Genomic DNA, 15,234 nt, shown 5'->3' on the forward strand with positions numbered 1-15,234 from the left:
CTAAGGTTCATCACATTCTTGACAAAACCCAAGCATCGATTTGTGCCCCGGCCGGTCATAAGTAGTTCACATTTTGCCATTCTGTTTCTCTAAGATCCATTGTACGTAATATCAGATATATTTCTCATGTATGTCTTGTCTCTAAGTAAGCTTTTCTCTTGATTACAAACAGAATTTCCCCAATGTGTACATTTCACCACTTTTTATTTGAACATGAATAAATATGGAACATCGATGGAATGATATTGACGAAGAGAAGCCAAGGGACTCGGGGAAAGAAACTTCAACAAACAATTAAATTAAATGCATTAAATAATTTTATGTAATTTGATTAAGATTACACAAGGTACTTTCAGCTCACATTTATGATAATGAAACTTGCATCCGAACATGAAGATAAAATAAATGAAGGTGGCGGGAAATGAACGTATTTTACGAAACCACGAAGTCTAGAAAGCAGAGCAGAAACACAGCTCGTTCGTAGGAGAGCAAATGCAGAACACATATCAAAGTCTAGAAGATACGAATATATAGATGATGTGCCAAGAATTTTCAATTCAAGAATTCATACAGAAGTACACTCTTATAAATTAATTTGATGAAAGACATGGAAGAAGAATGGATAATCAGATCTGAAACTAAACAAGCTCTTTGAAACGAGATGGTTTTTTGTATTTGACTTGGCAGCATTATCCTAATGCTACTGGCGAAATTCATACGATTTAGAATTTTCAGTATCGAAATTCTTATTCTCTTTCAACATTTGTTTAGCCACAACTGAAAGTTTATTCCCTAGGCTCCCTTAAACAAACAGCCATTTCTAGTCCATGAAAAACAAACAGCCCTTTCCAGTTAATCATAAATAACCTCGATGACACAGTTTTCAACTGCAATCCACAGGACGCTATTCTGAGACATCAACATTTTCAAGACGGGCCAAACCACACAACGCTCGCTCTTCCATGATCAGTCGAGGCCCGACTCATTCATTACTCGTCGACTTAAAACAGAGGGGGGGGGGGGGGGGGGGGAAAGAGAAAGGATCATGGCTGCGAAGAAAAAAGTTCAAAGAGCTTAAAGGCGAAGTGCCTTTAAGATATTCATCCTTGAATGTGATGAAATATTTTTTCGGAACGTGTCTTCTCGTTATCCCTCGCGCCTGAATCGTCCTTAGCATTTCATGTTTATAAATGATAAAGTCCGGTTGCTCGGAATTATCTCTTATATTTTTAACTGATCGAGAAGACCTTTCTCGGAGAAATACATAAATATTTTTCAGCATTTTGTTTCAGAATGTCGAATCGCGCTCAATGCACTGATGTTTGTCCTCGTCTTTGCGTTTTGTTGTGTTCTGTGTAGGCACAGGCCTCGCGGCAGGCTGATCGCCCATCCGAGGAGTCATGATTAATAATTTCAGAGAACCTATAACGTATGTCAATATCGGTCTTGTTGATAGTTATAGCGTGTGTATTTGCGGGTTTAGTGTTTTGGATGAACGTACTGTCTCCATCTTCAGGCATTACTACCCAAAAGTCAAACGTTGACATTCTTACCGCGGTGATAACCTCAAATACAGTACACTAAAACACGATTTGGGCCTCGGGCCATACAAACCTCATAAAACTCGCTGGAAAACTTTTAGTTTATACTGTTAATATCAAATTTGTATAATTCGCGGAGTAGTCGCATAGTCAAAGCACGCAGCCGAACAGACTCAACCTCCACAGTAGTTTTGCGCTTTCATTTCTTCACATAGTATACGAAACGCAATAAAACCCAATCCGCATTTTGACTTTATAAAAATAAGAACACGCGTGGGCAGCAGCCCGACGCTGTGAAAAGCAATAAAATTCCCCAGCCTCTAAAATAACTCCAGAAGTTGTTTTGAAACGCATGCCAGCTGTTGATATTAGGAATACAGAGCAGATTACATTTCAGTGGTTACAATCATGAAGTATGTCTTTTAAGAACACAGTCCCTGCGTTCGAAGAAATGTTAAATTACTTATGAAAGCCAATCAACCAACTATGAACTTAACTCTGATTCCTCGTTGTTTTATATAAATTATGTATTACAGGTTTATTTAAAGACGCTGTCTTAGCTACGTGAGTTGTAGTGTGCGTGACTGTCATAACGAATTTCATAGGCTGTATGGAGAAATTATCATGGAGTCTTCCAGGATACAATTCCAATTCGAATTAATTACGATGGGGGATATAAATCGAAGAGAGAGTGAAAACTGTATTATCTGTGAAAATGACATTAAAGATTAATCAGACACATAATTTGAATACAAGACTATCACTTATTTTGAACACTCACTCTCAACTGAGAAAAGTGAAACAGGAGTAAATTTATGACGTCCTCTTGGGTACCAAAATAAAGCTTAAGATAAACTTTCAGATGTCCAAAGAAGCTAAGAATTAATATGGATTTCTGTACTGGGAGTATTTTACTTGTTTGTTTGTACATTCTGTGCGTTAAATAAAGATCAATATTAAAACAGAGTTCATCTTCAAAATTTACATGTAATCAATTTAATTAATGTTATGTGTCATACTTCACCAAAAAGGTTTAACATTCCTTCACTAAAATACAAAATCCACTATTAAATTTTGAAGAGGCATTTCTATACAGGTAAGAATGGACCTGAGTAAAACCATACAGTTTAAGGAAACCAGACTTTTAGCATGCAGTTTCACAACCTTACATTTGCCTATGACAAGCAAAAATCACCAGTATCTTACCTTCCCATCATCCTCAACCAAGTGAAGATCGTCTCACCTTGGCTAGGCCTGAAAATGCTGTAAACTTGAATATTAACCAGATTCTCCGTAAAGCAGAATTTATAACGTGTTCTGATTTCGTAGTGAACTCACAATGAGTGCAAATATCCACTGCAAAATTGTTGCAGAAAAGTAAATCATAACTTAAGAATAATTTGCTTAAACTCTTAGCTGTCACCATAAGGAATTCAAAATATAAGCCCATTTGACAGATAGCACAGACTTGCAGAGTTTCTTGGCAAAAGTTTTTATCCCGCTACTGAAGTTGACAGAGGATGAAAACACGTTTTTCACGTGACTTTGTACTCTTTGAAGCGTTTCAATCGAAACGCCAAACAAAATGTTAAGAGTACGAATCCACATGCAACAGGGGGTGTCGCTGATCTTCGTTGCCAGTTACTTCTCATCAAAGGGCGTCTTTACAAAGTACGTGGTCAGCGTGCCTTTGCCTTTGACGTACGTCGGGCCCCTGCACTCGCACTCATATCCCGCCCCCATCAGGATTCTGGCTGTGCATTCTGTAACCTGTACCACACAGACAAAAAGTCACGTCAGAAAACCTGCAAGCTGCGGAAGAAGCCTGGACAAACTGCGACACGACACTTTCGCGCTCATGTCTGAGGCACAACAGAATCTGTACTACACAATCTTTTGATGTACAATATCAAAGTGAAAGGCATGAATAATGCTTAAAAGAAATGCGCAGCGTCAAAAGCCAGTTGTAATCGGGGCTTCAAGCACATTTATTCATATTTTTATGAACACTGACCTGCAGTCGCCCCATTACGCCACAGCTATCCATTCGTGAGGCAACATTGACCGTGTTGCCCCATATATCATACTGCGGTTTCTGAGCACCCACCACTCCAGCTATTACTGGTCCATGGTTCAAACCTGTAATATATTAACAACTGAATTATTACATGAGGCCTTTCACCTGGCTACATTTTTATACAATGTATCACAAACATGAAGATTTCTGTCTTCTGGGTTGTTGCGCTGTATAAATGAATCACTCTGATGACGGAGGCAGTATGACCTCTGAAACGTTGGTTAACATCTACCAGACTACACAGCGCAACAACCCAGAAGACAGAAATCTTCATACTCACCGCTGTGAAAACCTCAAATCTTACATATCACAAAATATTAAACGGGAAATGATTCACATAGAGCACGTTGATCTTATTGCTTGTTGCATGAAGAACTAAAGAGTTTCGACAAGTTAGGATTTTTATCCTAAAGTATCTTAACCAGTATTGCTAATTTGCAATTAATTACTTTTAAGTATAGTTCATGAATATGTGCCTGCACATGTTGATAATTGTTTTCAATCGTACATTTCTGAAGGAAAGGCTTCATGACCCATGCATGTCTTAGTCTGTAAATTACAACACAGCCTCACCCATCCTGAGTTTAAACCTCTGAAATGATTCTCTGTTGATCTGGTCGAGGATGGTCATAAGAGCGACGGCGAAGTCAACTAAGATGAGGACGTTGTGTTCCTGTTGTTTGCTGACATCCTGCAAAAAACATGTGAAGCCACATGATGTTCTTCGTATTATAACAAACTCAAATTATCTGAGTTGTATATTTCTGCATGTACATTGAAAATGCATACATCACACTTTCAGTTATAATAATATAAAACCAAGCAAAAAGAAAATGTACAACAGCACAGAATAAATACCACTGTTCACATGTTCTGATGTTGATAAATATCAGATACATAAACAACTTAGGAAATGTACACATAAAATTCTGTTGCATTTTAAACAATTTTAACTTTGACCTTTAACCAACAAAACTGTATTAATTGTGATAACTATGGAAAGCCTGGAGATTCCCCAGTAACTTTCACAGAATCCACGTTCTGCTTCATGTACTGTGAACTGATAGCAGTCATTCACCATTAACTGCAATTAAAACAATATAAAAAGTTTTGCAATTTAAAAAATGTAGAAGAGACAAGAATTACCTCCGAGTTATGCCACAGAAGGAAGGAAGTATTACAAATAGTAATAAAACCTGTGTAATACGCACATAAAACACAAGAAAAATTATTCTAAAAACCATACAAGCATCAAATGCCTGTTGAGTTATAAGCACCTGCTATAATACATAGAAAGTTAATTTATATGCTTACTGTAGGTTTGGCCTTTGGAAGCAAGAAAAAAGAATGAGATGAATTAAAATGGGGAGAGTTCTCGATCAGTTGAGAACTCGAAGCTAAGAAACACGGATGATAATATTTGGGCTGAGTGCAGTAATAACAGAAATGGGGGGGGGGGAGATGAACGTTTAATTTCCCTCCCACAAGGGATAACATAAAAAATGTGTTTTCCATTACAAATTTTAATCAGAAAAATAAGCTTTGGTGCCGAAGAAACAAACACTTCAAGAGAATAGCAGATTTATGAAATCTATTTTATACACGTTTCTCACATATACCTTTCAAAAATTCAATCTATTTGTTACTGATTAGAAACTTACAAGGACCTAAACAATTTTTAACAAAAATCAAGTATTAAACTCACCCCTGATCCATCTTCCTTCCCTGGTCGAAGTCCAGAAGCCAACATGTATGTGCTACCGATTGTCTTGATCTTCTCAATTCCACTAAACTTCGGTTTCAACAACAACTGAAAGTAAAATATGGACTTACTGGTGGTTTCGAGACACGAGATAGAAGCAATTTAATCCCCTTTCAGCTGGTGCACTTCTATCCAGACGACTGGTTACAAGAACACCAAAAAACATGGTAAAGTTCACAATATGAAGACTTTTGCATTAGATGGAGGTGAGTTGTGAGCTTCGTGCAAAAGCTTATGTTGCCCACTGCACAAAGATCTCTTGTGCCCGCCCAAAATCAAAGCCAGGTCATTGAGCACACGGCCTATTCACTGTATCTGACTGAGGTACCTGGTTCCTCCATCTTAAAACCAAATTTCATATTCATAGTTAAAAGAACAATAATGAAGAATCAACAAACCGAGATGCTACGCTGCAGGCATGACGATTATGATAACAAGGGTCCAACTGGAAGAACTTGTAATTGCTCACTAAAGTTGTGGAACAGAACGAATTCTCACCTTGTCAAAATCACAGATGATCTCATTGAGTAGCCGGAGACACTCGAGTCCCTGTTTGTTGACGTCATTCTCGTCGTAGAACTCTTTGTAATTCGGGATGGACGCAAACATGACGGCAACGCTGCTGTATCGCTCGTGGTAAAGTTCCTGTCGAACAGACACAAATTTCATAATTCAATTAATAGGCTAATGGGCAGGCATCCTTAACAACTACTGGGTTCAGGAATATGCAGGCGTGTCCCCATTAAGATGAGGCTACATTTGCGGGTGTCTCAGTGTGAAATGGAGTATTCATGAAGACGTCAAAATTCTCGCAATTCTTGGTGTTTGCAAAGAAGAGTGGTTATCTGCTTGAGAGGCGCGTCCGACGTTTCACATGGAATTGATACACATATAATTCTGTGAATATGGATCCTGAATTCGAATTATGTTTCTTTGAAAATGTCAACTAGGTCGCTAATTTTTAAGGTAAGAGTACGGAACACTGGATGAACGATTTTTGTTGAATGAAACATAAATGGTGAATACAATAAACATTTTGTACTGTTAATGAAGCAATCTGCCAAGTTTCAGTTTTACGATTTTGGTCCTACAAGATCTTCAATAAACATAGTAGTATTTATTAGCATTTCGCAGCCCACGTGGAAAGTTAAAATATAAACTTGTTGTCCCATTCGCACGAAAACAACAAACGTGTTTGAACTACTGGCTACGTTGTGCGATTCAGACAAAACGTCTGCTTCTACCATAACCATTTCCATTTGTAACTACATAGCATTAATGTATTAAATACACAGTTCCTACAAACAATAAAATTAGAGACAAAAATGTAGAGAACATTTGGATAGGATGCCGCAGGAACGTATACCCAATGCTGCTATGGAACAGAAACCAAAAGGCCGACAGAGACCTTGGAACACATACAAAGAGGTGGAAGGATCAACAGATCCAAGTCTTTGCTTCGGAACAGGAAAATTAGTACCGAAGCCTTAGAAAGGAGGAAGAAGAGGTTATTATAGAAATTTCAGGGATTATTATGCACTATAAACTGCGTAAGAGCCTCTAATCAAAAATTATTAGAAATAATGGAAATACAAATAAAATGCTTGTTTTAGAAAGTGGCAAATATGCAAGGGAATTAATAATGGCATCTTTCTCAACGAAACGGGCTACGTTGTAAAGAGCGGAATAGTTTTCATGACAAAAATATATGAAGGAGATTCCACAGAAACCTTCAGGAGGCACACGGTTTGAACGTAGTGTGTCGTTCTATCCCAGGGACATGAACCAAGCATTGGACAGCTGCGTTACGTAGAATGCGTTTGCAACATCTCCTGTACTCATCGTGTCTTAAGATCCCTGAGGAAGGTATTAGAGGGACATGGCACTTGACTTAGTGGGATGTGTATCTCAATGGTTACCGACATGGCAATTTTCTGCGACAAAACTGATCTCTGTTATTCCCCCCTTGGATGAATTTCTATTGAGCCTTCCTTACAGACTTGATCAGAACTGTACCTGAGTATTCCTCTTGTCCAGGAAGTGTTCTGCGACATGAGCAGGGAGAATGTTTTCCAGCAGGATCTTGTTTATTCCCCTCATGGTCTCCACCTCCTCCTGCTCCACCTTCAGCTTGGCTTTCCATAAGAAATCTGTCCGAGAGGTGAACTCAATCTGGCGGTCCAGCACGTGGAGGAGGATTAGCGTGACGGTGAGGAGCAGCGCAGTCTTCAGTTGATGTGGCAGCTCTTCGAAGCCGTCGTGCTTCCTGGAGTAATATCTGGGCACTAACTGGAGGCCGCTGAACACTGCCAGGTGGAATGTTGTGACCACTAACATCAGCACCAGTTTGAGCAGGAAGCCGACTCGGAGGAACACGGATATCGTCGCCAGTGACAGCACTGAGCCGTACAGATACGACTGCAACCAGAGTATCACTCTATCTCTTACTTAGGCCTAGAGCTTGTATCCTGTACATGTACAACTGTGTGTAGGCCTATGTATTTGTGTATCTGCGCCTGAGCTCAGGAACAACACCGAGCAACAAATTCTCAACGCAGGCTTCTGAGCTTCAGGGCTGCAACAAACAAGGTGAGATTTCAGGTTCTCTCAATGGCAAGTATAAGGATAACTATCTTCTGGGTTACTGTACTGTCTAGTCTTATAGAAACTGATCGACGTTTCACAGGTTCTTACTGCCTCCATCATCAGTGTGATGAGTCTTATCATCCTGATAATGGTTGCAGTAAGCACATCTCAAAAGTCTGCAAATTTCTACCAGACTGCGCGGCGTAGCATCTCAGAAGACTGTCATCTACAATAAACAAGCTACAAATATACTTAAGTCCAGACTTCCATTGACACATCAGTCTGGACGGGGCGGATGTTGGACTGAAATTGAATTGTATGAAAATTATTAACAAAAGGCATGGGCAGTTAAACACGATCACAACAATTCTACTACCACAGGATAATTCTGAACACCGCGGGCAATGGCTACGATCTGGATTGGGTTTTTGGAATCAGAGGAACAGGATAAAAAGAAAAATACGAAAATCTAATTGTCCTATTTTCTGATGACCTTGAATTTTATTACGAACTCCATACTTACCGGGACGCTATCGACAAGAGAGTCATCTAGCGGCGACGCCTCGAAGCTTGTCTGGAATAATAACGTTCTGTTGGGTACAGATGGCGCTGTAATAGCCTCTGACGGAAATTCGGGATCGAGGACCACCTGTTGGAAATGAACAGATTAACTAGACGAGATGATACGAAACGTTTCTTTGTTATCGTAAAAACCTTTCGCCAGGAATTTTATCAAGCTCGTAAAGCCTAATACGTACAGGCATACAAAAAGTGTCGTCATGCGTTCTTTTGAAAAGTTTCAAAAATTTCAAAATTTGTAATATTTCATCAGCTCTATTTCAAAGAAACTGCAATTTTAAAAACATCAGATTTTCAGAATTACCTACTTTTAAATATGTAAGGATTTAAAAATTGTAAAAATTTGAATTTACGCCCAAACTCAAAAGTTTAAAAATTCCCAAAACTTCCAAATTTCAAAACATAAACTACAAAGCAACTTGTTTAATGTCTCAAATTATCTACTTCGTCATTCTCCTTATTTTCAAAGTCTACCATTGTCCGCGCATCAAGAGAAGTCAGCTGGAAAGTAGTGTGGGTAAAGAGTGCCTATCCCTGTTCTACAACGGACTATAGCAGTCTGCAGCGCTGGTATAATCTGTGTCTCCAGCAGTGCAGTTCATCGTTAAGACGAGATGGACGCATATTTTGTGATAGAGTAAAGCGCAGCTGATCCCAGCTGACCTCTTATGGCGTGAGGACAGTGATTTACGTTCTTCCTTTGGTGCTGTAGGCAATTTACCAAAGTGATGACAGCACTAGAAGCTATAAGGGCCACAGATGTGAGGAACACGGCCAATCTAATCCATCTGCTGCTGGAAATGTCTTGATCAGCGCAAGGTCCCGATTCGTAGTCTCCTGTGACTCCACCAGATACCGGAATGGCGCTGACTGGACCGTAGTGAGGACAAAATCCGTCCATGTAGCACAAGTAGAGGAATATGAGCAGAACCAGGAGCGTCGCTCCACAGGAACCCCAGAGCACTATGGTCCTGCGCACAATGGTTAGAACAGACTGTTCTGAATGAAGCCTATTGCGATTTAACTCCTCACATATTATATGAAACAGTTGAATCGGCGACTTTAAAAAATATGCCAATCAGTAACTCGCACAGTGAAGTAGGGCTGACAACATATAAAGTAAGAACACCTTGTATTTTTTTTGCCTGACACGTGGCAACACTGGTGAAATAGCACATGATGGAACGTTACTGCATTGCGTAATAATAACATGAAATACAGAAGAAGCACAAAGAACTTTACACTTTTAAAATGACACAGAAGACAAATACGGTGTACTTAGAACTTCACGTACGCCGCATTTGATTTCTGCATGATTTTGAAAGTGTAAAATTTCTTTCGTGTTCACTTTGTTTATTTAGCTCTTTCTGTGCTCATTTCTAGACCAGCTTCCCTATTAACATAGCAAAAAACGAAAATGAAAAGATGCAGCTCTTTGAAGTATCATTACGCCACATAATGGACGATGATGTCGACAGGGCAACATGAAAATTATTAAATGCAACAGTGCTATCGTAAGAAACAACACCATCCAAGTTCATTTTAGCAAACATGTGATCTAAAGTCGTTGAAACATCCCAGAAGACATCTACAATACGATCCAAGTTCACTGTTGTAACGACGCAATGACAGACAGACATGGACACCGAAACGTAAAGAACGCCTACTAAGTAATACAGGTCTAATAAATTTAACGTCTTCAAAGCGTGGCTTTTCATTAAAGACTTCATGGTGTTGTGCATAATGAATTTGGCTTCGGACAACTTAAGGATTCCAGGAAAATTTTGCTAATCCACACGTTCTGAAAGATTGATTACAACCAGCTAATTAGAACTGTTCTCGTCCACGATTCTCAGACATTCAAACAGGGCTAAAAAAATTTAAACCTCGAAGTTTCTCGGAAGAAACCCACTTACCAACCGACAATATTTATTTTTAAGAACAACGCATACCATAATGACAGCAATAAAATGTAACTGTAGTCTATATTCTGTAAAAAGGTGCGTGAGGTGATGAGAATATTCTTACCCAAGTTAACATTTAAAATTTCTTTTCAAGGAACTGTAAAGATGGAACCGGATTCAACTATTACGTCTCGACCTCATGAAAACTGACCATTACGTACAAAATGTTATGAAAATACTCAGCGTGGCTTTCTGTGACGTGATATTATGAAAAGCGCGTTACGTACCTGGGCATGCTGGCCACCTGTATAGCAAATAAACACAGGAACAACACTGTCGCGCAGAGAACGTAGTACCGGAAGTGAGGGTCAGGTTGATTGCGGTAATCCGCCTCCTGGTGTGGCTTCCGAAACCACAGCAGTATTGGATTGAGTTCCTCTGACGTCAGCCATTTCCTGCGTATCAAACACAATGACCGACATCGTTTACATCTGAACTGTTTCTGGCAGGATCTGTGACAGAGGGCAGAATATCCTCACTATGCACTAAGTTTGAGACAACAATTAAGCCAACCAAATAAGTAAAAATCCCGAAAGGACTGGTGTAGGCAAGGCTTGGGAAAACTTTTCGTTACAAAATGATGCACCGTCTATTATTATATTATTTACGTCTGAAGAAATTGGACACACTTGTCCTTCCATTTTTCGCAGGTGGAGTTTAATGTACAACCTGAGTTTCGGGGATCAGCCGTGTCGTGTGCTGAGCTGTAACTACAGTGTTTGCCGAAACGTCAAAACACTTTAAACTCACAAGAAATCGTAAAAAAAGCAAAATGTCATTCAATGATATTTTCTCATATCACATTTCGCTCCCATCTCTGAAGTTAACAACGCTGTCGATTAAAAGTGGCATATATAAACGTCGAACTGACTGCGCAACACTCATAACAGTTTAAGAAAAAATACAGTTTCTGAATGTAGGAGTGTGGTGGAACAGACACGTTTTTCAAGAGGTAACATTTTATTTGATATTGGTACTACTGATGGTCGTCACCAGTTCACTTGGTAGCGTTACAGGTGTGTGAGGTCGAAGATTAACTTGACGTACAACGAACGGTGCATCCCTTCGCACGTGGAGGCTGGGACCCAGATAAGCGGGCGGTAGGCTAACACTTCACAGCAGATACGGTAATCCGCCTCTTGTACAGGTTCTGTCAGGGTCTCAGAGCGAGTAGCACGTAAAACGTTGTTAATGGCAGACAGGGAAGACTGAACAGACATTTACCATCATACAGCGTCGTAATAAAGACCACAAATTAAATATTCACCAAAGTGTGAATACCAAATCTTCGTATTAAATTAAAAATCACAAGTTAATGGCATCGACACAGACAGAGGCTGGTTCGGTTTCTTCATGACTCGTTATCAGCTGCAAAGATGACTTTCCGTCCGTCATATAACAAGTGGTAGTAGTTAAGGTTGGAGGACGAAACTGATGCACACCATTTTGTCTAACTTCCCCATTATTCGCTTATATTTGCCTTGATTTATTCTGTAGTATTCTCGACCTGAATTATGTGGATTCGAAGCAAGTACGCTAAACACGAAGGACCCCTAGTTGAACCGAAACTACATGCAGCGGCTAAGAAAACAAAGCAATAGCCGAGACAGCCAACTGAATCACTAGTTGAAGCATGTTCACAAGACGAGTTACCGGAGCGAGTTTGTCAGTGTTTTGTTGACTCGACTAGTGTAACACGCACTTGAGTAACTGACTACTGGCCTCTAAATAATTAATAAGGAATCGATCTGGTAACTTGCTCCAGTACTCGTGTGAACAAGGCTTAACAGCGAGCACTTTCAACACTCACTTGCACTCCAGGCACGTATTCTTGCTGGGCAGAAGGTTCGACTCGATCATAGAAATGCTCTGAAAACAAAGGACGCAAAACATTTCAATAGCGCTTGTCTTTATCATATGATAAAGACCTGAGACGAAAAGGACGTCAGTTTACATATTTACAAGCCACGAAAAACTTGCAAGACACACACAGAAGTAAAATACTTGTCTTCCCATGCGATCGACTTTAAAAGAGAAGGAAATAAGTATTCCCAATAGAAAGACAAGAAAACCTTCCCAGCAGATAACAGCTCTGAGCTGCCACTAAAGAGGGGCGTTAAGAATACACATTATTTATTTATTTGACGTTTATCTGCTGCGTACATATAAACCCCCTTATTGACGAAAAATACTCAGTTGCCGTCTTGGACTGAAGCGCTTTAGCTGTGACCTGTTCGACGCAATCCTTGTTATTTCCATTTCCTGATCCTCTAATCCAGAAACAATGTTCTGCGCTGAAGAACACAAACGATCCTTGTCCATCTAAGTTTCAAATACTCGTGTACAATGAATAAACCTACTGTATTTGAAAGTCAGGTATACGGGAATTTCTCGTCGTCACAGTTTATTCGTTCTGATCAATGTTTTACTGTAACAAAACGTATTCCTGTTTATATTGCTGTGTTCGTTCTACGTCATATCTTTGCCCTAAGGACGTCAGATGGCCAGTCAGTCCTGTACGCTACAAAACAGCATAAACAGTTGCTGTTTATTTTGTCTGATCGTAACATAAAGCGACGGATCCATATCGCTACAGAAACTCTGTAACATTTCCATTTGCTCCAACTTCAATTCGGCATCGTATGTAAATTATTATTATATAAACAACACAATTATTCTTAGACAGCCAGCAGTCGCTCACCTAGCCAGGAAACTACCCGAATTTTATGAAACCTGAATGTTCATTATCTTGTTCACAAGATGCCATCACCTAACTCTGTTCTGAGCCATACAAATCCAGTCCGCACCCTCCCAACGAATAATAATGTCTCAGCTATAAATTGTACAAGTTAATTACGTATTTCATTTACACAACGAAAGAAAAAATGTACCGCCTGAGTTTGGCAAACTCAATAAACTCACAGCGAAATGTATCAAAACGTGTCTGACTGCTGCCTATGAGCTTAATTTGTGGTCTGTACTGTACTTCGGGGAGGGAGTCATGCATTATGCCGCCATCCGATGCAACGCTATTGCCATCAGCAACAAGAGTTCTTGGTATCTAGTATGAAAAATACGGTGTGCTTACACACTAATCAGCCAGTCCCTCCCTGGCTCGTACCTTCATACAAAAAACACGCTCAGGCTATAATATTCCCTCAGCCACGAGTTCCAGCCACAAAATCAGTACACCAGCACGTCAGAATAAGTGTTTCTGTTCGACTAGTACAGACTTAACAACATAAACAATGACTGAGTTCATAGCAGTTTTGTATCTCCCTTATAAAGCAACAACATTTAAGCTTGTATTCGACGTTTGTATGACTTTGTTCTGTTCAGTAGGATAAGTCTTTGTCATGGGAATTCTACTGTTTTTCTTCCCACAGCAGAATTCTTTTATTAATCCACATTAGCATTTATATAATCCCTAAACTAATTGTAGCTATAATCTCTGTGTATTAAAATATACGAAACTTAATTCTATTTATAATAATGCTGGATACTCACTGTGAGGCCGATGTTCTTTGCAAGGACACTCTCCGTGATGTTGGCAAACGGCTTGTCGGCGCCCCAGCACTCCACGTATTTGGTCATCTTGGACGGCGACCGGTTCCTCGAGGAAGAACTGAGCCCAGATTGATCGGCTTTGAGGACGGTATTTGAGCTTGAGGAGCTCCGTCTGCCATCTTCTGTCTCCGCTTTCTGAAACATGACAGACCGCCTCTTCATAGCCGACAACTGACTAAGGCCACAAACCGCAAAGTTCCCTGTTTTAATATTTCTATATCTGTTGCTTCTTAGGCTGGAACTCCATGGAGCTGAGTCCTTATTGAGAAACTAAAAGTCATTCATATAATAAAAAAAATCACCGCTTTTTATGGAACCCAAAGGTTTATTACCACGAGGATTGCAGTCTTCTCAGTTATGGCACCGTTTAGTCTTGTAGGTGGTTACCAGCATGTCGGAGGAACATATCACCTCTATCTTCAGAGCAGAAGAACCACCTACAAGGTTACACGACATAATAATCAAGACGGGCACAATCTTCATTTTAACAGCAGCGAAAACCTGAGAGCTCATAAGTTACAAAAATGGGGCAGACAAATCCAATCCACATTTTTATATCCTGTTCCTAAACTCCATTCTAATATTAGCACATGTTCCCATTTTATCTCTCTCCTACAGGCTTTCCGATCAATTTTACGGTTTTCTATGTTCGACACTACTGATACGTACTGCGCCCATCTCAGCTCATTTTTTTATCACCGCAGTTTTTATTGAAGAGTACAAAAGTTAAGTTTCTCATTTCGCACTTTTCTTTCCAGCCTCCTGTTTCTTCCTTTCTTCCTTCCTCTTAGCTCGCAAGTAGTCTCTTCAACATTTCGTTATGAACTACTCTCGATCTATTTCATCAGTTAAGCGAAGGGCCAAATATCCCACTCATACAGAACAACAGATAACATTAAAGTTCTGTCCATACACATTTTAATTTACACGTTCATGGATAGGAGACGGGAAGAAAGAATTTTGAACTGAATGTTAGCAGCATTCCCAGTAAGCAGTTTAAATGACACGCACATTTTGCACACTTTTGGATGTCTCTAGTTTCTGCATTAATAAATTTAATCCAACCTCAATTAATGCACATTAATGTATTGAACCACTAACCGTAATTGTTTCCACTCTTTTACTGTAATTCAAGTGAGGTTAGGTTACTCTGTACTG

The 15,234-nt window shown here is 39.7% G+C and overlaps 1 protein-coding gene across 6 annotated transcripts in view; it reads right to left on the minus strand.

Moving 5' to 3' along the window:
- Positions 1-299: 299 nt before the first annotated feature.
- The window catches only part of Ac76E (adenylate cyclase type 2 Ac76E), a 102,709-nt gene continuing 87,774 nt past the window's right edge, over positions 300-15,234 (minus strand). For 3 of the 6 annotated variants that reach the window (XM_087353754.1, XM_087353750.1, XM_087353753.1), the window contains 12 exons: positions 14,017-14,211; positions 12,320-12,378; positions 10,737-10,961; positions 9,267-9,516; positions 8,490-8,615; positions 7,397-7,798; positions 5,879-6,025; positions 5,324-5,428; positions 4,933-4,944; positions 4,192-4,309; positions 3,556-3,680; positions 300-3,311 (listed from right to left, as the gene is read on the minus strand). In XM_087353754.1, coding sequence (XP_087209880.1) covers positions 3,183-3,311; positions 3,556-3,680; positions 4,192-4,309; positions 4,933-4,944; positions 5,324-5,428; positions 5,879-6,025; positions 7,397-7,798; positions 8,490-8,615; positions 9,267-9,516; positions 10,737-10,961; positions 12,320-12,378; positions 14,017-14,211 — 1,893 coding nt within the window. In that variant the 3' untranslated portion in view covers positions 300-3,182. The remainder of the gene's footprint in view (positions 3,312-3,555; positions 3,681-4,191; positions 4,310-4,932; positions 4,945-5,323; positions 5,429-5,878; positions 6,026-7,396; positions 7,799-8,489; positions 8,616-9,266; positions 9,517-10,736; positions 10,962-12,319; positions 12,379-14,016; positions 14,212-15,234) is intronic. The other 3 variants (XM_087353751.1, XM_022062523.2, XM_087353752.1) reach the window with 3 other exon arrangements.

The sequence above is a fragment of the Zootermopsis nevadensis genome, unplaced genomic scaffold (assembly GCF_977971745.1).
Source record: "Zootermopsis nevadensis isolate Lab colony 2312 unplaced genomic scaffold, Znev_1.0 Znev_ptg000022l, whole genome shotgun sequence".
Taxonomy (NCBI): domain Eukaryota; kingdom Metazoa; phylum Arthropoda; class Insecta; order Blattodea; family Termopsidae; genus Zootermopsis; species Zootermopsis nevadensis.